The sequence below is a fragment of the Triplophysa rosa genome, linkage group LG8 (genome assembly GCF_024868665.1).
Source record: "Triplophysa rosa linkage group LG8, Trosa_1v2, whole genome shotgun sequence".
In the NCBI taxonomy this organism is placed as follows: domain Eukaryota; kingdom Metazoa; phylum Chordata; class Actinopteri; order Cypriniformes; family Nemacheilidae; genus Triplophysa; species Triplophysa rosa.
This window is the reverse complement of record NC_079897.1, coordinates 15,447,707-15,472,176: the sequence shown is the minus strand read 5'-3', so window position 1 is coordinate 15,472,176 and position 24,470 is coordinate 15,447,707. Positions and strand designations below refer to the sequence as shown.

Below are 24,470 nucleotides of genomic sequence, written 5' to 3'. Positions count from 1 at the left end.
GGAAGGGCCCTTCAGAGCTCTCAACACCGTGGGCAGATCCCATATGGGAACGGTGAGGGGGCGAGGGGGGCGTAGCCGCCTGGAACCCTTCAAGAAACGAATGACCAAGTCATTCTTTCCCACTCCTTGGCCCGCTATGGGGGCATGAGAGGCTGCAATTGCTGCCACATAGACCTTGAGCGTGGAAGGGGAGCGGCCCTTATCCAACAGCTCTTGCAGGAAGGACAGAATTAGTGATATGTCACAGGATTCTGGGTCTGCGCCGCGGGTTGTACACCAGGTGGAGAAGACAGACCACTTGAGGTTATAGAGTCGTCTAGTAGACGGAGCTCTAGCCTGTGATATTGTGTTCATGACACTCTCGGGGAGGACCGTAGGCTCCCGTCGAGAGGCCAAAGGTGCAGAGCCCACAGCTCTGGCTGGGGGTGCCAAATCGTGTTGCCTGCCTGAGAGAGGAGGTCCCGTCTCAGGGGAATAGGCCACGGGGCTGCTACGAGCAGCTGAGACAGTTGCGCAACCCAGGGCTGGTTCTTCCAGAGTGGGGCTACGAACAGCACCTTGTGCGCCTGTTCTCTGATCCTCCTGATCGTCTGTGGTATGAGAGCGATCGGGGGGAAGGCATAGAGGAGCCGGTTGGGCCAGTTGTGGGCCAAGGCATCCCTGTCCTTCGAAAAATAGGTTGGGCAATGAGTGTTGTCTTTGGAGGCAAAAAGGTCGATTTCTGCCTTGCCGAAGACTTCCCAAATTTTCTGAACCGACTTGGGGTGGAGCGTCCATTCCTCTGAAGGGACGTTGTTCCGAGATAGCATATCTGCTCCCTGGTTCAGTCTGCCTGGCACATGAGTTGCCCTTAGTGAGCGCAGATTGCACTGAGCCCATTCCAAGAGGCAAAGTACCAGGGAGAAAAGGCGTCTTGAGGAGAGGCCTCCCTGGTGATTTATGTAGGACACCACTGTCATGCTGTCTGATCGGACTAAGACGTGGCGGTCCCGTAAGACCGGCAGGAAGTGGCGAAGAGCCAGCCATACTGCCTGCATTTCTAGGCAGTTGATGTGCAGGCCCCTTTCCTGAATCGACCAGTGGCCGAAGGCCGGTGTGCCATCGCACAGAGCCCCCCAACCCGTTTTGGAGGCGTCTGTTGTGACCACCTTTCGTCTGCATGTGGTGCCCAGGGGCACACCCTGCTCCAACCAAAGAGGATCCCTCCATGGGGCTAGAGCTGTTACACAGACCTGATCCACCCAGATGCGTAGGCGTCCGAGACGCCAAGCGTGAGGCGGAACTCTCGGTTTCAGCCAGTACTGCAGAGGACGCATCCGAAGAACACCCAACTGCAGTACTTGAGATGCGGAGGCCATGAGACCCAGCATCTTCTGAAACGCCTTGAGGGGGCGTGACGCTCCGGGCGTAAAAGAGGCCGCGAGCTGCTGAATGGCTAGGGCACGGTCTGGCGTGATTCTGGCCGTCAGACGGTTCGAATCGAAAACCGCCCCCAGGAACGAAATCCGTTGGCTGGGGGACAGAGCGCTTTTGGCGAGGTTGATTCTGAGTCCCAGGCATTCCAGGTGACTGAGGAGGAGGGACCTGTGGGACCTTAGCTCTTCCTCTGACTGTGCTAGAACAAGCCAGTCGTCGAGGTAGTTCAGAATGCGGATTCCCGTCTGCCTGAGAGGGGATAGAGCCGCGTCCATGCACTTCGTGAAAGTGCGGGGAGCTAGAGACAGTCCAAATGGAAGGACCATGTATTGATATGCAACCCCTTCGTAGGCGAATCTCAAGAATCGTCTGTGATGGGGGGCTATCTGGATGTGGAAGTATGCGTCTTTCAGATCCAGGGAGAAGAACCAGTCCCCTGGGTATATCTGCGAGAGGATCTGTTTCAGTGTAATCATTCTGAAACGCCGTTTCATAAGGGCGCGGTTCAGATGTCTGAGATCGAGGATGGGGCGGAGACCGCCATCCTTTTTGGGTACGAGGAAGTAGCGGCTGTAAAAGCCCGACTCGGTTTGGTCTGGAGGAACCGGTTCTATGGCTCCTTTGTCCAGTAAGTTCACCAACTCCGTGCGCAGAACGTGTGAACTCGCGCTCTGGACTCGGGTGGTGATCATCCCGCGGAAACGCGGGGGTCTGCGAGCGAACTGGAGTGAATATCCTTGAGATATTATTCCCATTACCCAATCCGATATCCCGGGGATGGCCCGCCAGGCCTCGGCCCGTATGGCAAGGGGTTGAATGCATTGGGGAGGTATGCCGCCTTTCGGGGGCTTGACTCCTGTGGAGAGTGGAAGAGGAAGGTTGCTCTTTTTCTGACAATGTTTGTGTTTTATATAAGTGCCCGCTATAACAGCGGTGGGTTGTGCGGGCGTTAGAACAGACCCGGTATTCACATTTTGAAACAAAAACACATTTTCGCCGGCACCTGGAACAGAACGGGGTGTTTGGGCGAACAAAAGAGCCTTCTTTGAAGGAGGTCCAGCCGCAGCGAGACACGGTCCCTTCCTCTTCCTTTCCTCGGTCTCAGGATGGTGCCTGAGGCGCAGGGTCCAGCGTGATCTTTGGCCGGGGTCCCTGACGCTGAGGGTGGGGGAAACGTCTCCCGGAGCGAGATCGTTGACGCGTCTCAGCTCCTGTTACCTTCTGGGCAGCGGGGGGCGTGGCCTTCACCGGCTGCTGAGTTGGTGCTGGCTTGGGGCGAGCCGACGCAGGTCTGGACCCGGGTCTCTTGGGCAGGAAGTGCTTCATGGCCTGCGAAGATTTCTGCGCTGCGGTGAAGCGTTCCGCAAAACCCTCCACTGCTGGTCCGAAGAGGCCGGCAGCGGATATTGGAGCATCGAGGAAGGGGACCTTGTCTGCTTCCTTGATCTCTGTAAGCGTCAGCCACAGATGGCGCTCGAGCACCACGAGACTGGCCATCGATCTGCCTATCGCCTGGGCCGTGGCCTTGGTGGCGCGTAGGGCGAGATCCGTCGCGCTCCGCAGCTCTTTGAAGGGCGCGATATCTGTACCGGACCCGTCCATGCCCTGGAGGAGTTTGGCCTGGTACACTTGAAGCACTGCCATGGAATGTAGTGCTGAAGCCGCCTGGCCGGCGGACGAGAATGCGCGTCCAGCGAGGGCCGAGGTGGTTTTGCATGGCTTGGAGGGATGGGTCGCTTTTGCCGTCCAACCGATGGCCGAGGGCGGACACAGATGTGCGGCCACCGACTCATCCAGGGGAGGTAGCTTCTGATATCCTTTTTCTTCCGCGCCGTCAACCGAGGTGAGAGCGGAGGAAGAAGAGGGTCGTAGACGGGCTGAGTAGGGAGCGCGCCATGACCTGGTGAGTTCATCATGAACCTCCGGGAAGAACGGTGAAGTTCGTTGACGAGGGGCTTGGCGGCGCCCCGGCAGGAACCATTCGTCCAGGCGGCTGCGAGCGGGTTCCTCCGGAGAGGACCACTCTAAGCCCAGCTCCTCCACAGCCTTAGTAAGGACCTGGAAAAGCTCGGAATCCAGACCCGGCGCGGGTTCGCTGTGCTCTATAGACGGCAGGGGGGCGGGGTCGAAAGCCGAGCCCGACAGCTCCTCCCCGTCTGAAGCCGCTAACGACATGCTGTCGTCTTCTTCGAATTCGCTTCCGCCAAACGAGACCATGCCGCCGGCAGATGCCGGCGGACGCTGGTCGGCTTGGGAGAAACGAACCGGCGAATTTTCTCTCTGTGGAGAAGGCGAGGCACGCCGAGGGGACGTGAGCTCGCGCTTCCCCGAGCGCTTAGTTCCTCTACCCCGCTGCTTCGTCTCCGTAGAGTGAAGCGGGAGGGATCGAGAAGCGGATTCGCTCTCTGAGAAGAAAGCTATCCGCGAGCGCAGAGAGGAGAGACTCATGTTCTCGCAATGAGGGCATTCCGTCTCTCTGAGTGCGTCTTGAGCATGGGAAACTCCCAAGCATGAGACGCACTCGCCGTGACCATCAGCGGCGTGCAGGGATATCCCACACGAATGACAGTGACGGCGCGGCATTTGCAACAACGCCGCAGGAAATTTGCTCATAGAAAAATTGCTCTTTTAGAGTTCGCCGGATGGCGGCAGAGAACAGGAACCGGCGCTGCTGAGACCAGCGAATCGCTGAGCAGAGAGGTCCAGTCCGCTGCAGTGCTTTTTCCGACGGCGAAGCTATCAGTCCGAGTAGCGAGGTAGAAGTCGTCGCTGAAGGAGAAGAAATCTGAGGACCCTACGGTGATGTGTCTGCTTATATAGCCATAAGCCCCGCCCATTTTGGCGGGCACCATCGCCATAGGTCCGTGCAGCTTCGCTGCCATTGGCTCAAAGTTTTACTTTGCAAGCACCAATGGCCGTGCAGTATTCACTGCGTTATTGTAAAGCTTCAGTCATCGGAGAAAAAGGAGTTTTCCCCATAGCGTCCTGCTACGCAGTACGAGTGAAGTATTGATAGGGAACCAGCACGATGGCCAATCTACACTAGCCCAAAACTAAGCCAGTGGCCCTAAACGAAATACCAAAACTCAAAATTTGCTTCTCTTATCTACCTTATTTTTGAATGCGGAAGTAAACGATGTGACGTACTTCATTTTTGTCTTGAGACTTCCGTTTTATTAGCCGGCCGGTGGAAAACAATGGAAGTGGTGTCGCAGGAGCACGCTCAAAACACCATTCAAAGAATATTTTTCACACCCACGATGTATTACACAGTGGGGGGATCAAGTGGGATGATATACTGTATCATATGAAGATATATTCAATTATTTCGTATTTTCTCTCGGAGTTGACGGGTCTTCGGTGCGCAACTATAAAAGTACAGAGACGTAACGTTAAGTTACCAGTAACTTACATGCACAGTGGGAAAGTCGGTCGAAATTTGTATATGACATAGTCCACGAATTTGTGTTTTTAAAAGCAGATGTGAATCCCAGTCAAAGTGTAGCAAACATTCCTGGATCCTTACAACTAATAATGGAAGAATGGAGACGGCTGGTTGCTCTTGTATCGCAGGTCTCCACTGAGCTGCAGCTTCCATCACAACTTTCTAAGAACAACTCAAAACACACTAACCAATAACTGTCTGTTTTTATGTCTATGTCTATGTATGACTGCTAAATACATAAAAAAATGCTAACAGCTAAATTTGAACTGCTGCTAATATTATTATACCACTATTTGCATACTGTTTATTTAGTTGTGCTAAATATGTTTTGTTTATATATAATCTATGATATATAATAATGATATTTTTCTACATTTAGTGTCACTTTCACCATAAATGCCTGCCTTTGAAAGATGTTCATTAGCTATTGTAGTCAAGAAGGTGAATTGTCCAGGAGAAAGGGCATTCAGTAGGCTAAAATAATGAATAATGGATGCAGATCATAGGATGCAGGACATCCAGATTTAGCTCTGGTGCGTGGATTAAGGTAAAAACAATTTTTTTGTAGACATTTTTTGTGTTTGTACCGGCTATTATGGCAACCTCTAACTGCACACATTAAGCTTGTACCTTTGGATTCCATAATAAATATTAAAGAGTGCATAACATGAGATCATGAAAATTACATTTCATGTGTGTAATGTTGCCGTGTTTGAAAGTAAGCAGTCTGCCAAGTTGTCGGGGAGGGAGTCGACTCTGAATCACGCAAACGAGTCGTCCCTAGTCGCGAACCGCCACGGATTTACGTCACTACATATAGTCCTCGCCTACGTTTTGCTGGGACTGACCGCGAAAACTTCACTCTTCTCCCCCAAACACTGTAGCTCGTGAGCTTCATTCACGGTAGACCAATCATAGCAAACTAGACTATCTGACCAATCACATCAGATTAGGCTAGCGGAAAGGAGGGGATAAGACAGATGAATCATGTAACGAATAATTTGAGAGTCAGTCAAGAAGTAAGGTAAGAATAACTTCCTATTATTATGAAATAAAAGTGACCACATTTACATGGACGTCAGTGATCGAATTATTTGCCTTATTCTGAGTAAGCTAATATTACGATCAGTGTTGGGTAAGTTACTCTGAAAAAGTAATAAATTACTAGTTACTAATTACACATTCGATAATGTAATTAGATTACTGTACAAGTTACTCTCTTCAAAAAGTATTTAATTACTTATTACTAATTACTTTCTATATCCTATATCAACCTTGATTAGTTTAGTGATTCATGGATAGACATGAAACGGCTCTTTTAATTCATTCAAATAAATTATTTTAAACTACATAAAGTATTATTATTAATTACAAATGTGAGAATTATACATTAAAGCATGGATTTTAAAGTTAGACTTTGAATTTTGATGTAAATTCCTCTTCTGCACACACACATATTACACAAAGTATTTAGTTTAATTACATCAGAAGTAACTGTAATTAAATTACAGGAAAAATAAGAGTAATCCTTTACTTTACTTTTTCAAGGGAAAAGTAATTAAATTACAGTAACTAATTACTTAGTAACTAGTTACACCCAACACTGATTACGATTAAGGTGTTTACATGAGTTGATTTAAGAATGTACCTTTCATGTTCCCGTTTTACATGTTACACTACATAGTTCGATTAATGGCATACGTCATTACGTCCCTAAGAGACGCTGTTCGACGGTCCCTCCATAATTTCATCAACAAACAGTTCCCTCCATAATTTCATAACAAAATGAGTAATGATGAACATAAGCAACTCACGGCTATATAAGTAGCCAACGCCGATGGAAAATGCAGTCTTGGCAACCCTGGTGACTCTTCTTATTAACATGTACTTTTTGTCGTAATCTCCATTGAGATATAATCTAAAGAGATATTTGGTATGAAAAATAGATTAAATTCGTTAAGTAATAAAGTTGAATAATGATGAACATAAACAACTCACGGCTATATAAGTAGCCAACACCGATGGAAAATGCAGACTTGGCAACCCTGGTGATTACTCTTTTTACATTTCACATTTGGCAGACGTTTTTATCCAAAGCGATTTATGTTGCATTGTACTATACATTTGTTTCTGATTCTGAGCAATCCCCTGGGATCGAACCCATGACCTTGGCATTGCTAGCGCCATGCTCTAACCACTGAGCCACAGGAAAGCCTTATTAACATCTACTTTTTGTCATAATCTCCATTGAGATTTAATCTGAAGAGATATTTGGTATGAAAAAGAGATTCAATTTTAAGTAAGTAAGTAATAAACTTTCATACAAAAATATTTTTTTTACATATTGAAGCATCAACTCTATTGACAAAAATATCTCTTGTGTGATTGCCAGTGTATCAATGCGTTACGCTTTGTTTTGCTAACCTTAAAGGGTGCTCCTAGAGTGGAGAATAGGGTTGTAGAATAATTGTGTTGATTTCAAAGCACACGTCATTGACATCACCAGAAAACAATTGCTTTGCACCATTAAACTACTTACTAAAAACAGTTGGGTTAAAATTGATCCAACAAATAACCCAATGCTGGGTTACTATAGCACCGACCCATTGTTGGGTTGTTTTAACCCAATAAATTGGGTTACAAGTTTAACCCAACTGTTGGGTTATGAAATACCTAATTTGTTGGGTTATTTTTGCCAACATGTTATTTATTATTTTATTACTATTGCTATATTTGTTGTTTATTATTTTTGGCCATCCTATTTATTATTATTTTATTGCCGTGTAAACAAATAATGCACAACATAGAAATACCTTTATAATTAATTATTTACAATACAATAAGTTTTGGTTGCAGTTGTTTTATTAATGTACTTTATCATAAAGTTACTAGCAATTAAGTATCAATTTACAAGAATCAAATAAATAAATAAACAGAACAGAGGCTAGTCTAGTTTATACAATTATAAACTACCTAAGCAAAAGCTACCAAACAGCAGCACCACCACGCTTGGCATACTCCAAAATGTAAATAAACAACAGGTATCAACAGATCTTCCTCCAGCATCCTGCTTTCCGCAATAAGGAAGACCCAACTATTGGGTTACAAAAAGAACCCAACGTTTTAGAGTGTAAAATCACTCTATTAGCTGTTTAATCTTGTACAATGCTGAAACGTTATTTTCTATTCATCTATTGTTGTGTTATTTAAGTCTCAAAGCATGCTGTTAGAATTTCCTCCTTTTCCTCACTTTCCAGCAGCAGATGGAGTTCCCGTGCAGAAGGATGGGGAACAGGTAAGAAACCCCCTATGACACCAACATCCAAGGTAAACTAGCCACATCTCTCAACAGAGCCGCAAACTAAGCTCTCTGACACTCCACCCCAAACTCTTGTTAAAACAGAACAGCAAGACACAGGCCAAGATGTCTAAAACAAGAGATTATTTCCGTTTCAGGCAAACGCTCTAGCTCTCCCCCAGAAAGACGCAGTTAGCACATTAACCTAGCGAACAGCATGCGGTTTAGTGCTTCTCAGAAATGGCTTGTGATTTTGCTGTTATAGTCATTAGCATTTCATTTTGTTTTATTATTTAAGATTGTGCAGTGCCGATGCCTATTAAGAATAGACACAGAAAACAGACTTACATACAGTGACATTGGTGACTGATTCCGGGTCTGTGCTTAAGATGGTGATTTTGCTAGCACTGTAGCTCAAAATGGAATTAGCATTACCATTGATACATCACACAATCGGCTTCTATTTCTCCTTCTGTTCTTTTTTCTGCCATTATACATACCGTTACTAATCTAGAATGAGCAAGCGCATTTATTTTTCTCTATTTATGGATATAATGGATAATAACCCTCTGTGATGTACAAAAGCATCAAGCACTGAAAATAATTCAAATATTCAAAATTCAAATATTTATCCAAAGCTCCCCATAAACACCAAGAAATGTGTCCCTATTTTCAAAGATTGTGGCTCTTCAGAAAAAAAACTTTAATGTTGTTTTGACAATAGTAGTCAGCATCCGATTCAAGCCACAATTGCCATGACAGCACTGAGAGCTAATCACCCCCGGCAACCCAAACCCCTCAACCAACCCTAAATATGCTTCAGACAAAACAACCACATGCCTTTTCACTACAAAACATCTCTGTAATGGCAAGTAAACACGTCTCTCTGACGGCTTTCCTTGAACTCCAGTGTATACCATGGATAGTCACATTAATACATTCACTCTCTGCATAGATCATGTCTGCAGACTGCATTTGTTTGATTTATGACTCAGTGTTGTTGTTATATCAGATTGTATAACAACCACACACAATCTCTTTTTATAAGTAGAAATAACACGAGCTTTCCTCACAGCTTTTACGTATATATCCATTAGACTGTGTGTGCCATGGGTGTGAAGGCATAGTTTTACAGTAGATATAGAAATAGCTTCCTAGAGGGTTTCTGTGTCTGTCTGCCAAAACCTTAAAGGCTTTTCATTAGTGGCTCCTGCTGCGGAAAAACACTGTTTCTATTGCGTACACTACATCCTCTTCCAACTGTGACAACACAAACTTCAACCATCAAATTCAATACTTTAACCACTCCTCTGCAATGATATGTTTAGCCAGAAATGAGATCAGCTCAGCAGTAAACTCTTATGCTTTCATAAAGCATTGTGAATGATGTAATCAGTTCTTTACACTCGCAAAAACTTATTTATGTAAGTTTTATATATATATATATATATATATATATATATTATATATTTCAAGATTTTGCATGAACCTTAAAATTTATTGTGCTTCATGCTAAAAGTCTAAAATATGTAATTTTTCTTTGATTATGTTCACAACGTTTCATGAAATAAATAGTTCTTTGACTCTTAAAAACATATTTTTTTCTCCAATTTTCAAACACGTTTCTCCAAAGCTTTATTTATGTTTTTGCTATGTTTAGAGGACACACTCACTCTTAGTAAAAAGTGACAGAATACCTACAATCTAATTTTTTCAGTGAAATCAATTAAATCCATCTTTAATATTTCAGAATCCAGATTGTAAGGAAGTGTATGTTTTTATGTAATATTTATGCAACATTTTTCGATGCTTTTTCCATTGAATATAATATTAGTATAATATAATATTTTCTTATTCCCATTATAATTTTCTATGGCAGATTAAAATTTTGACTTTTTTAGGACTATAGACTTTTCAAATCAATAGACAATATTTTTTTCCTGTTGCCCATTCATTTCTCATTCATTTTGATCACATTTTATTTTAATTCGATTTACTTTATTGTCATTTATTTGATGGTTGATTTGGTTCACAGTTGGTACTCTATTCATTTTTTAAAATCCTTAAAAGAATGGGAAGAAGTAGGTGTCCCCTATGTATGTTTCAAATGATTTGAATTTCATATTTAGACTACAAAACAGACAATAAATTTCATTAATTTCCATGAGGGAAGGGGCTTATATCTAGGGAGCAGAATATCTTATTTAACTCACCCAGTTAAAGCTTCTTCCTTAAAGCTTTGCTTTGCTTTCACCCCTGCAATATATAACAACAAACAAACAACCAAACAAACAAAATGAATCATCCTCTATTCCACCTCCCACTTAGTCTGGCCAATAATTCTGCTTTTCAGAATTTGATTTTCTCTCTGTTTTTTTATTTCTCTATTTCTCCTTCTACGTCACATGTTTTTTAAAATACCTTGTTCTGTCACAATCCCTCTCTCTCCTCCTTTCTCTGTGGCCGTCTCTCTTGCCCATCCCTCCTTCCTCTCTTTCTCTCAGCATGGCCGAACAGACTTTTCATGGGATGGAATCAATGTAAGTGTTGTGAATATCATTCCTCCATTTTACTTTACTTTCGATTCACAGTAGATGTCTCCTATCTCACATCCCATTCCTTCTTTGGATCTGTCTCTCTTGCAATGATTCGTTGATTTGCCATAGTAGTTAGATACTATTGCATCTGTTCATGACAAAAAAGAACTACACTTCCCATCATGCAATTGCACAGATATTACCAGGCGGTCTGCTGGGAAGTGTAGTGTTTCACAACCTCTGCTCCACTGTGCTAACGTTCTGTCTAATTTCTTTCATCACCATTGCATTTCACCTCTGCTCTGAGGCGCCTTCTGCTCCATCAAAACCTTCTTTCTTTATCTTCTTTCCTTTTTTCTGCCCCATTCTTGTCCTTCATTTCAGCTGTCCATGGAGGACACAACCTCCATCCTTCCTCGACTGAAGAAGCGGAACTCCGACGCCTATGGAATCGGTGCTCTGGCTAAGTCGTCTCTGACAGGTGTGTCAGGTGTGTGTCTGTCCTGTGAAATGGTAAATTGACATGTTGGCTCCAGATTGAGATGGAGCCAACATGGACCCTTGTGGGTTTCCCTTTTCACCACCCGTTTCCATTTACTCTCCAATGGCTCACGCCATTGGTGAAAGATCCCGATAGGAATAGATCCCTAAAAGCGAAACACTTCCTACCGTGCAGTATCATTTTATCCTAAGTGGTGGTTGAGGGGAGATGTAGGTTTGTGGAGTGAAGTGTGGAGATCAGTCAGTGTGACGTCTTGTTATATTGTTGTTTCTGAGACTCCTGTATCTGTGTTTTTGTATTACTGTAATGTGCGGTGGAGCGCAGTGAAGTCCAGTCAGCGTGTAGCTTTCTCTGTAATCTAAAGAGCCTCTTTATGAACTTTAATAATTCATGTTCATCATTTCATTAGATATGATGTGAAATCTTGCGAGATTAGCACTGTGTGTTTGCACTAATGCTATGGTATGAAATATATAGACCTTACTTGAGTAGCATTGATTTTTTTCCTCAGTATCTTATAAGGGCTCCAAACAGAATTGACTATGGTTATCAAACAGAACATTACAGCCGGCATTCAGCCAGTTACAGAGACCCGCAGTTGATGCACTGAGTACGGCTGAATATAAGAGAAAAGCACTTTAATGTTGGAGACGGTCTGGTTTTCTGTGTAGATATTCATTTGTGTGGAGAAATATCTTTCCAGCGAGCCAAACCTCATTCCATTCTCCAATCAGATTTGTCTTTTAACATCATCATCTACATATACTGTATTTATTCCCATTTATAGTCGCAAACATTTCCTGACCTCAGACAAAATCCTACACATGAGCAGGTTACACCTGTTTCTTTTCATTTACTTATGTTGCATCCACCTGATCTCACACTGCAAAGCTACCTCCCCTAATTTCCTCTCTTAAAAACTCCCTTTCCTCCATTAATGTCCTTTCCATCCACCCCTCTGACTGTCCATCCTCTGCAGGAGTGAGTCGGTCTATGAAGGACAAGGTGACGAAGCCGACAGCGATGGCTCAGGGGCGAGTGGCTCACATGATTGAGTGGCAGAACTGGGGGATGCAGACGGTGGGCGCGGGGGGCAGGGTAGCAGGACGCACCTCCAGCCTGCACCTCCAACAGGAGCGCAAGCTGGAGAACGATGCTTACAGCGACCTCAGCGATGGAGAGAAAGAGGCCCGCTTTGCTGCAGGTGAGTCGTAACTTATGTTTTAAATTTTTTAAAGGAATTTATATCTGTACCTTTAGTTGATAAATAAGTTAATGTTCTGTTGTGAGGTTACATGTTTTGTTTGACATTGCAATATTAGCATGCAGCATTTCACAGGCAGTTCATTGTGTGGCATCCGGTGCGAAAAATTTCACTTACCACACTCCCGTCTGAAGGCAGTAAATCAGCCTGAATGCATCATCATATCTTATTTATGACTGTGGGGGTGGTGCGAATGTGTCTGGGATGTTTGCGGCCATCTCTTGTTCATGATAGCCTATTTGAAATGATGAGTCTTCCTTATAGCATTTCCACAACATGGTGACAGAGATTAAGGTTCATATACTAGAAAAATTGATTGAATTTAAGTGAAAACGTTTTGTGTCCTTGAATTAAAGACATTAATCCTCTAAGGTGTTCAAAATGTCTGGCTTTGAGAAACTGACTAATGGTGACGTAAAATCCTTGATATCTGTTTAGAGCAGAGCACTCATTATTGAGTACTGGGACAAAACAAGCTAAATTTTTAGATAAAGGAAGTCTGTCAAATTATTATAAATGTTAAAGACCCACTAAAGTGCCTTGAAATGCGCAACTTTGTTTCGATGCATTGACAATTTTCACTGACACAGGAAGTTAGGGCGGTACATATTGCATGGCCCCACCCCCTTTAAAACTAGCCAAACGCGTTTAATGTACTTAAGAGTCTACTTAAAAAAGGGTATTTGATGAGAAACTGAGATGCAGAATGATGCAGTAAAAATCATTCATCTGTTTTGGCTAAAGCCAGAAACTTAACGTTTTGAATGCATTTATCTTCCAAATGTGTGTTTTGTCAGTGTTTTCGATCACAGTAGTATATATATTTTCTTAAGGCTTACATATTCATACTATAAGCCAAAAACATTTGAATCTTTATTTCATGGGGGCTTTAACAAATTCAGCAAATAAATGTTGATGTTTTCTAAATGAATGGCTGGTAAAGTTGTGGATATGTCAGTGAGAGAGAAGCAGTTGGAAACACAATGCATGCAAACAGAGAAATTAAATAAATGTGACGCAAATTTACTAACAGTTTGCGGCAGCACAAATGCCTCTTTTGGCGTAAAAAAACTACTGTCTGTATTTACTAAAGACACGCAGTGAAAATAGCGCTGGAAAGGCGTGGACAGCAGTTTTTGCGACTGACCTTATTGCAACTGCATTTGTTGGAGTTTCCTCTTCAGACGCAAACTTTATGGGAGTAGAGTATTTAAAAGAATCCCGCAACGGGATTTACTAAGGTTTGCGTCATTGTACTGGTAAAAAAGCATGTCTCAAACCCTTCGCTGCTCTTGGTAGATTGCGTTGGGCCTTACCGGAATGAGAAATAGCGCTCTTGTGCTATTTAGTAAATCTGTTTAGTAAATCTGTCCCTTAAAGTCATGTTTTGTAATTATTTATCCTACATAACGTAAAGAACATTCTGTAACAATATCATCTTTAACATTGTCTAAGTTTGCTCATGTCGAAAATTGAAACGAAATGGTTGAAATCAAACTTTAATGCTCCTAATGAGATTATAAGACTTTAGCCTGGATTTGCAGACTGGGTCACAAATAACAGTCATTATTAGTAATAACATTATCTAATTCATGTATTTATATATTTGACAATCCTGTTCCACCTCATTTAATAAAATGCTGGTAACTTTAATATCTACTAATAACAGCCTGCAATCATCTTAAATCCTCTCAGGTGTGCTTCAGCAGTTTGCGATTTCTGAAGCAACGCTGCTGGCCTGGAGCTCAATGGATGGAGAGAGCACAAGCGTCGGGTCTAACCAAGGGAGCGTAGCCCACCTAAGCGAGACTAACCAGGAGAGCATCACCAGCCGAGGTAATACATTTCCCAGCATGCACTGCAAGATCTAAAGCACAGCAGCACTACCCAAATAACAAATAAAAGCAATGAAATAACAAAGCATCTGATCTTCCAGCCAGCTGTGTGAACCCTGTTGAGTGTTAATTAAAAGTATTTATATCCTTGACTAATTCATTGACAGGAAACAAAATAAGAATTCTTGTATTTTTGTTGTATTAAGCCAAACGGTTTCTTAAATATCCCTGTTCATTGAAAGCCCCCTGCGGTGAGGCTGAAATTGCTATATCCAGTTGATTTTGAATTCAGCGCACATTGGGTTTTGAATAAATGAATAAGTAAAGGTCAGGGACCCGTGATTCTCGGGAGAATGAAAACTAATCCACTGAACAGTTCACTACAGCCTTACAGACTCGGATGAGAGCTCAGGACAACAAAAACCATCTGCATGCCAAGTGACAACATGTTACAGACATGAAAACATGATAATTATGCAAATTAGTCTTGGAGAGAGAGTATTTTACAGTGGAAAAAATATACTAAATATACTGCTATTTAAAAGCTCCAGTGTATGAAATTTAGCAGCTAGTGGTGAGGTTTCAAATTGCAACCAACGGCTCACTCTACCTCTCCCAAAGCACTACGGTGGCTGACACAGAACTAAGATGTCGTCACGTTTTCGCTTCTTTGCTGAAAGAGATTATTTATTTATGAAACGCGCTATTTAGAGCAGTTTGTCCGTTTAGGGCTACTGTAGAAACAGTAGCCCTAAACAGTAGCCCTAACAGTTTGCATGGTAAATTCCATGCAAAGGGACCTGCTGTGTATGTAGATTGAAGTAGCTCATTCTAAGGTAATAAAAACATAACGCTTCATTATGTAAGCTCTTTATACACCTCTGAAGACATAGTTAGGTATATTATATTGCATTTCTGTCAATAGATCCTCCAAAAAATTACACATAGCACCTATAAAATATATTAAAATTTGCTAACATCTACAGTGTATGTGCCACAACTAAATTCCAGTACATCATTATGTGATAAAGACAGCAACAGATGAGGAGAAATACTCAGCTCAGTGGGCAGTCTGTGAGTGTTGCTATGCTACATTACAGAAGCCATTTACCTCAGTAAATAAAGAATTTCATTTCTGCCCCGCCTGAGTTCGGGTGCAATGAGAGACCACGCATTTTAATTTCACAATGATGGCCGCTGGGGATGCTGAAGAAGGGGATTTGAATATCAGAAATAGATTGTGCAGTTATTATTCAACAGTTTCTCATAATCGCTGTAATTTAGAAAATATCTTGCGTTTGAATAAAAACGTTGAAGTCACACAATGTGCCTAAAAGAAAATAACCAAATTGAATTTCCAGCTACTTTGTTATGAATTTGGGCAGAATATATTAAACATCTGCTCCCTTTTAGTCCTAAAAAGTGCTTTTAGTCTGGGCACAAAGGTATTATAAAGAGCTTTAACTACAGAATAACCATAACTAATGAAGCATTTAAAGTTTATAGCATGTCTGTTGTATTTTCTCTTTGTTGTTGTGTGGTAAGATCTATATTCACGAATGTCTGCAGCTTTGCAAGCAGAGAATTTTTAGTTAAAGAGGTTTTAATGACTAATCTATTTGCCTTCATTAGCTAAGATTTGGATTAATAATAATGATTTTTATTCTCAGAGTATGCCTCTGAGAATACTTTTATTGGTCAATTCGATTTTTGCAATAATGATTATAAATAAGCATCTGTATTGCGTCTGTAATCTACAATTGTTCATTTTTTATTTAAACAATTTTCTAATGTGTCTCTTATCCTTCACACACAGACCAAATGGTGCATCATTCCTCTGCCGAGGTGTGGCCCCACAGTTACATCTCCCAGGGTATGTACTGCCTTTCCTCCTCTGATGCTTGGGAGCCAATCAGCAATGAGCAGTCGGGCGTGGCCTCTCCCGTCACAGGCTCATACGTCATGGCGGTGGGCAGCGAGGGCGGATACGATGCCAGTGCGGCGGCTCACTTCTTGTCCCAGCAGCAGCAACAGCAGCAGTATCAGAGCCAGATCCAGCACCTGCAGCAGATCCAGCAATACCAGCAGCAACAGATGCTGCAGTATCAACAGCAACAACAGGTGAGAGACACGCACCAGCTGTATCTAGTCATAAAACTACGATTGCAATAGTGCGTGAGTGGTGCATGTTTTTTCTGCATCAGTAGTAATACGGCATTCTGGCAGAGTCGGTTGTGCCATGTGTACCATGCAGCATTCAGAAGAAAACGTCTTAAAATGCATCGTAAACCTTCTTATCAGCTAAATCTTTTGCAATGTAGGCTGGAGTGAGGGTTTGGCGCGGGCTCCACGAGCATGACAGCTACACAAACAGCACTTTCTATTCAATAAACCAGACGGTTTAAGCACTTTATTATGGAAGCATATTGGTTGCTATTTTTAAATTGAAAAGCAATACGCAAAATGTCAATGCAGTATGTAAAATGACAATGCAATTGTGTATTTAAATATACATTTTAAATAACATATATGCAACATTAAGTGCAAAATGAAAATAAAATGTCAATTACATCAATTACATTTGTCAGTTCCTACACTAGTTTTAATATGTTATTTAAATGGATATTTATAACTCTCTTTAAGTTGCAAAATTAAAATGCATTCCCCGGATTGATTATATATGTTTAAGATAGTCAAGCAAAACGGTAGCAAAATGAAAATTCAAATGTTATTTTCCCTAAATGCATTCACATTAACAGGTTGAACATTTGGGATTGCATTTTCATTTACACACGTTGGGTGTTGCAAAATTCAATGTGGACTTGAAAATGCATTTTGAGCTGGCCACGCTAAGCCAATCCCCACATACAGCGTCAACCACAATGAATTTTGCAACACCCAACGCGCTGTGTGTACAGCTATGTTGCACATATGTTATGTAAAATGTATATTTTTGTACATTTTGCGTATTGTCATGCATTTCAAATTGAAAATAGCTACCAATATGCTTCCATACTTTATAGCTACACTTTGGGGTTTCTTTTCCTTAATTGCCATTTGGATGTAAATGTGATTTTCCATCCTCGTGTAAATTAGATTTCATTGCGATCAAGTTAGTTGTGTATACAGAATTAATGGGCGGCAAAAAAAAATTACATGGTTGAGTCACCCAGCAGACATTTTTTATACGTATTCCTTTTATTAAAGGACTCAATGTAGTAATCTTTATTTTGTGTATACGCAACAGAAATACTGCCACTGCAGTGCCGCTCACGCATCGCCAGTTGTATTACTAATGTAAAACCGCATCCTCCATGTACTTTTGCAACAACAGCTCTTGATCCATCACCATAAGACTCCCATAAAGCCCTGCTACAACAGATCTCATATTAATATCAAAAACAGGTGAGCAACAAAACCACCATTCCAATTAACATCTCTCCAGAAGCCCCTTCGCATACCTGGCAACAGCTCATAGCTACAGCATCAGGTTAGACTTGAAATACTACAATTCCCTGCGGTCATTCCAGCAACGTCCTCGGTATCAGCTACAAGAGCATTAAAAACTTAATTAATCCCGTTTCATCATCTAGTCGTTAACCAGAAGCCATTGATCGCCACTGTAATTGAGGTCTCACCAGTGCAAATGAGGACTCAACAAATCCCATCAGCCATTGCAAAAGTACTGCAATCGAAAGCTGTATTTTCTCTTCCTATGCAGCTTTTGGAGCAAAGACTAGAGAGTACCAGTCATTCTTTACAAGCTACACCCAACAGCACCATCCACAGTCTGCCTCCCATTATTCATCCCCCATTGGTGGATCTGTGGGGGGCGGGGCAGACAGAGACCTATCAGGCAGACATGGTTGGCTACATGGGGATGCCGGTAGCAGACGGATTTGTAACTATTCCCCCTACAGAGGAGGTGACGACAGACCACTCACCTTTACTGGAAGCCCAGGAGGATGAGATCAAGGTGAGGTAAAAGGTCATGTGCAATGGTACAATGACCCCCAAATGTTTGGAAACTTAAAGTGATAGTTACCCAAAAAGGAATGTGAATGATGTTAATGATGACAGAAGGATTATAGGATCACTTAAAGGATTTATATAGAACATTGCAATGAATGACAAAATGTCAAACCATGTGGCATCTGCATATGTACTCAAAATAACACCCAGCCTCTCTTTTCCAGGAGGAAGATGTAACGTTATATATGAAACCAGAACCAGTGACATTAATTCCATTACCTGTAATGCAGAAAGAGGAAGTGACCTCGACAGGAGGAAGCAGTCCGGGCCAAGCTCCCGGAGAACCAATCACAGAGCGAAAGCCTTCTGATGTCTCACCGTCTTTCATTGAAGAGCTGGAAGAGAAGAAAGAGTCAGAATCGTCACCGGCGGACGTGGCGGCAACCAACTAAATGGCAGGAGTGACATTTAGATCAGCATAATGAAGCAGGATCAGTTCTTTGCTGAGGAATCAAACACTATTGGATGGATTTTAAGGGACTGCTCGAACTCAAAATGGAGACGCAGAAGAAAAGGTTACCGCACAGCTTACGTGAACACTGTTATGTTTTGTAAGCCTTATATTCTGGATGTTTGAAAGAGGAAGGCAGAGAACGGGATTTGGGAAATTCGTGAAAGGGAGATGGAAATATTAGAAGATCTGGAAGGAATGGAGTGATAGAGATGGTATATGAAGAACATTCAGTTAAATGTGTGCATGCTTTTACAAGGAGTGCTAAACTCAAAATAAAGACAGTGAACTATAGTAATAAAACAACATAATGATACAAATACGGTTATTTTCCAATAAAACAACAAAAACAAAATATATCGTTGTAAAATAGCCAGTGAAACAAGCATTTTCAACCCACACCCCTCAGACCTGCACATATTTTGTGTCTGCAACTTTCCATAGAAAACACTTACCGGAAGAAACAAACGTGCCCAGTGTGATTTGACTATATCGATTCTCTCTCTCTTACTCTTCAGTGCTTCACCACACATACACACACACTTCTCTATCTGCAATAGAGCACGTTCAGATTTGGTGTTGTCCTCTATAACTAAATTAAATCACGTTGCAGATGAGGGCGAAAAAGCGACCCGGAAACTCTTCTATAAAGTCAGTACAGGACAACAGTGACCTAAAAGCAGAGTAAAATTAGCCGATAACAACATCTTGAAAAAACAGAAAATTGCAGTTTTATTACGCTGCTATTAGACACACAGGTTACTGTGTAGTGTTTGTGGGAAGTCGGTCAATTGAAACAATCCACTGCAAAATACGGTGTATTTCATATATACGGTATTTAATACCCCACAGACCTGTACAACGGAATACACACACAGACATGCACATTTAAGAGTTTTGTTTGGTTGGTTGATGTTTTGCCCCTCCCAACTATAGGGAAACAAGCATATTGACACAGTCGCACATAGCCCTGTACTGTCCAGGGGCCTCATTTATAGTGTTGCGTAGAAATCGTCCTAAATTTGATTTTAAGATCATTTCTCAAAGTGCATACGTGTGATTCAAAGAACGAAGGTATTCTATCGGATGTGAAGTCTATAAATAGCAAACGATCGTGAAATTAAGCGCAGCATACAGTTTCAGATCTACGCTTTTTAATGATGTCTAATTAATGTCATTGATACAGTATATGAAAGAGCACCTGTCACCATCCAAATCCTTTACGAGCGGCAAGAATGACTTATATTTCCAAAAACCTGCAGCACTCGGACAAGCAAAAGTGCGTACGTCTGCTCAGATGCTGACGTGGCGCTACGCACTTTTCCACGTCAAAGACCGTTTTTATAAATATGAACGTTGCCGTGGACTTCTGCACACTTTACGATCAAATCTGTGCGTCCGCACCATTTATAAATGAGGCCCCTGGATTGGTTCATAGTGTGCTTCTCTGTGTGTCCTTTGGCATGCATGTGGTTTGTATGTGTACTCTGGTGTCCTATACAACACTGTATAGTTATTTGCACTGGGCCTCAGTACTCTGAGCTGAGCCTCAGGCTGATTCTGTGAACTGTGTGTGTTTAACGGTTTGAGTTGGTTGTGGTAAGGGGCCACAATTGCACCATTGGAAAAAAAACTTATTGCACTTGCAACGGTTAGCTGGGTGAAGAACAGATGTCTTTTGGAGATGGAAATCATAAGAAGAATATGAGAGAAAAGCTACACTTCCCATTGTTCTGTTCAACCATATTAGCCAAATGTTCATAAATATGGACATCATGTATTTATAATATTCTGGAAAAATCAGGAAATGTTATTTTACAAGGCCAAATCTTGGCAGATTCAACTCAACTTGTGCATTCAAGAAACACGTGAATAAATGTGTTTTCTGGGTTTGAACCCATGACCTGTGCATTGAAAACAACATTTTTAGAAACACTTGAGCAAATGATCAAATTACACAGATTACTTAAAGAAACAGTTCGCCCAAAATTAAAATTCTGTCTTCATTTACTCACCCTCAAGTTGTTCCAAATCTGTATACATTTCTTTGTTCAGATAAACACAGAAAGATATTTGGAAGAATGCTTGTAACCAAACAGTTCTTGGCCACCATTGACTACCATAGTAGGAAAAATTGCTTCATAAATGTCTTTGTTCTGTTAAACACAAAAGAAGATATTTCCAAGAATGTAGGAAAGCAAACAGTTCTGCGGCACTTTTGACCACCATTGTCATTTTTCCTGCTATGATAGTCAATGGTGACCAAGAACTGTTTGGTTACAAGCATTCTACCAAATATCTTTCTCTGTGTTCATCAGAACAAAGACATTTATACAGATTTGGAACTCAAGGGTGAGTAAATGATGACAGAATTTTCATTTTTGGGTGAACTGTCTCTTTAGCGTCATTACACGGCAAGCCTCATGACATGAAATTGATAAGAAATAAGCAGTAAAGCAGTATACCATGCAAAATTTTGTCTCAACCAAATTCACTCCCATTTGTCACATCTGCAGGAAAACCTCTGGTTATTTTTTATTTTTATAAATAAAGCATGTCACTGTTTTTCTTTAGAAAAAAAATATGTATTCCATTGCCTACAGTTCTTTTCGTTGTATAAAGTGGAGAATAAGAACCCACACCCTGTAAATATCCTTCATCAAAGAATCAAGAACATTTGTCCCTACGCAATGAGAACGGGAATGAACTTTGATCCGTGTGACTTGAAAGTGACCTCATGAACAACTCAGGCCGTTTGGAATTTCGAAACTGCACAGCGTCTTCCTGTTTGTCACGGTCGCTGATTATTACGGTTGCCGTGACGATACAAACTCTGTGTTGACTGAGTGTTTGTGCGTGAACAGATGTGAAACATATGCATCCTGAAGCAGGAGCAGACGTCCGGTTCAGAAAAACGGATGTACAGTGATTACATCATTCTGCATTATGATTGTCATGCATGATTCACTACGGATTTAAAAAAGACAACGGCGTCTACTAAACCGTTTTCGTGGAGGACGCAGTTCACCTTGACGATTGTGTGCGGAAGAAAAACTCGAGGGCGAAATGAAATAGCGTTGATATGAAGTGTTGACTTGAATGAATTTATTTATTGACTAATTATTTATGCAATGTTGGGACAATGTTTATTTTTCTACAGAATCGTGAGCACTCCCTCCTAGTATATATGTTGGGGTACATATTAATTTACTGCTGAGCTTCTGATAAGGGTGGATTGTGGAAAGTCTTTTTCTCATGAAAAAATGATTTGAACATTGCGTTCTGTAATTACAATGTTTTATATTACCATACATTATCATTACATGTAGCAACTACTTCATTATTCATATGGAGGTCAATGTCATCACGTAAAGTTTAAAGATGGCGTCCATTTACTAATCTTGGTTGCTCACAGTACATAATATGTACCCATTTATTTATTAAGAATTATATAGCGGAGGCATTTACCTTTGCAGCCTGTATAAAACCTATTTGTTATATCGCGATATAAAACCCTTTGGTTGTAATGGTGTCACTCACGCACTCTCTCCGGTTTCGGTGAGTATATGTCATGCCAACAGTCATCCATCCTCAGGGTTTTTATTTTTTACTCATAAAGCGAAATGATAGTCAAACATAAAAGCTTTCCTTTCATAGTAAGAGATTTACAGTATGTTAATGAATGAGCTGACATGGTGTTCTCTATAGAGGTTGTGGACTGATGGTTGAGGTTCTTGACCTCTTAAGTTTGTCACGGCAATCACAAATACACGCCAAACTAGAGTTAACAAGATCATGAATGTGTTTCCGAGCAAAAGCACTTAACCCAGAGATGCTCGAACACTGCTGCTCTGGATGAAAGCATACTTCAAACATTCTGAGGAACGGATCGATGTTTGTGCTGTATTTTGGTCAACGTTTCCCTAATGGCGCATTTAGTAAAGCTACAATTCTGAAAGGCAAAATAAGATGATCATTAAAAGACACATTTTCTCACACGTGCATCTGTTTGAAGTGGAAAGTGCATTTTTAAAGTACCACTTTTCTTATTTTTACACAGTGTGACTGTAATCATTTCATTCTATCAATATTCATTATGAAATATATAAAGATATTCAGCCATAAAAATGCCTCAAAGATTTCAACTGTCTTATCAAACCTACATGCCAATAACAAGTTGCCAGGTCATACTACTGCAACCAAAGGAGTGATGTCATTTCCTGTTTTATTGCTTTTTATGTAAGATAAGAAATATAAGAATGAATAAATAATACGAAAAAGCCAAATGTATTTCTTTGGATGTAGTGGCTTATCATTTGTGTTGACAGATGATTTTTTGTACGATTCTACTGCCGTCTTTCACTACAAAACTGTCTGTTAGCATGACACTGAAACGCTCCATTGTTCTACCTCTCTCTCTTTCTGTGAACTAGTGTACTTGACTTTCTCTCTTCCTCTCTCATCCCTTCCAATGTAATCTGTCTGTAACTCTAACCCAGTGTTGTCTCCTCTTGGTGGAAGAATCGCATTCAGATAAAGTAATACTTTGGAAAAGAAAAGCTGTCAATTTGTTTAGAATTACTTGTAAAGGGTTCAGACTGTTTTTACATGTTACAAATGTGAGCTATATCTAGTCAAGAAATGACTGACTGAGTTTATCGAGATGTGAAATAAGAAAGGCTCTGTGATACGTACTGTATATCTATGCATGCTTTACTGAAGGTTACAATGGTTCTTCCAATCCGTTCTTCCTCTTACTCCATTTAATTCTCTCTCTCTCTATCACTTTCTCTCGTTTTTATCAATTTTCTTTTTCCTGCACGCAGAAAACACCTTCCTGATCCTCAAGAATATTGATATTCCTCATTTTCCCAACCAATTATGAAGAATAACGAAATAAATGAGACAAACAAAGCATAACTGCGCACTTTGTGTATTCTTAAAGGTGCTGTGTGTCATTGCTTGGAGGATCTATTGACAGAAATGTCTATAGGTGTATAAAGACCTTACATAATCAAGCGTTGTGTTTTTATTACCTTAGAACGAGCTATTTCTATACGTACACCGCGGGTCCCATTGCATGGAATGTTGTAGCCATGTCGCAATGTTGTTTCTACAGTAGCCCTAAACAGACAAACTGCTCTACAGTACGCGTTTCGTAAATACGTTATCTCCTTCGGCAAAGAAGCGAAAAAGTGATGTGTTAGTCCTGTGTCAGCTGTAGTGCTTTGAAAGGGAGGGGGGAGCAGTGGCGTGAGTCGTTGGTTGAAATTCACAACCTCACCGCTAGGGCTGCTCGATTATGACAAAAATCATAATCACGATTATTTTGCCCAATATTGAGATCCCGATTATTTAACACGATTACTCCTTAACGTTTGAAACAACATGGAAAAATGTAAAAGCTTGCCTTTTAATATGTGAAATCAACTGAAAAATAAATGTAAAGAAAATAGCACAGTTGAACCACTATAAACTAAAACTGTGCGCTGTGGTTTTATACCACAAGAAAGGAGAGGATCCTTGCAAAATGGAATGCGGCACAATAATCGTTTACCTCGATTATTTTGTTTTTGTAATTGTTGAAGGCCAAAATTGCCGATTACGATTCATTTTCGATTAATTGCACAGCCCTACTCACCGCTAGATGTAGCTAAATTTCATACACTGGACCTTTAAGACATGTATGT

At 41.3% G+C, this 24,470-nt stretch overlaps 1 protein-coding gene across 6 annotated transcripts in view; it reads left to right on the top strand.

Annotated features, from left to right (window-relative positions):
- fam131bb (family with sequence similarity 131 member Bb) overlaps positions 1-23,779 on the top strand; it is a 43,131-nt gene extending 19,352 nt beyond the window's left edge. The window contains exons 2-9 of one of the 6 annotated variants that reach the window (XM_057339733.1): positions 8,122-8,156; positions 10,664-10,699; positions 11,081-11,186; positions 12,178-12,402; positions 14,158-14,298; positions 16,114-16,418; positions 18,019-18,273; positions 18,494-23,779. In XM_057339733.1, coding sequence (XP_057195716.1) covers positions 8,122-8,156; positions 10,664-10,699; positions 11,081-11,186; positions 12,178-12,402; positions 14,158-14,298; positions 16,114-16,418; positions 18,019-18,273; positions 18,494-18,721 — 1,331 coding nt within the window. In that variant the 3' untranslated portion in view covers positions 18,722-23,779. Of the gene's footprint in view, positions 1-8,118; positions 8,157-10,663; positions 10,700-11,080; positions 11,187-12,177; positions 12,403-14,157; positions 14,299-16,113; positions 16,419-18,018; positions 18,274-18,493 lie in introns of all 6 variants that reach the window. The other 5 variants (XM_057339734.1, XM_057339731.1, XM_057339736.1 and 2 more) reach the window with 5 other exon arrangements.
- The last annotated feature ends 691 nt before the right edge of the window (positions 23,780-24,470 follow it).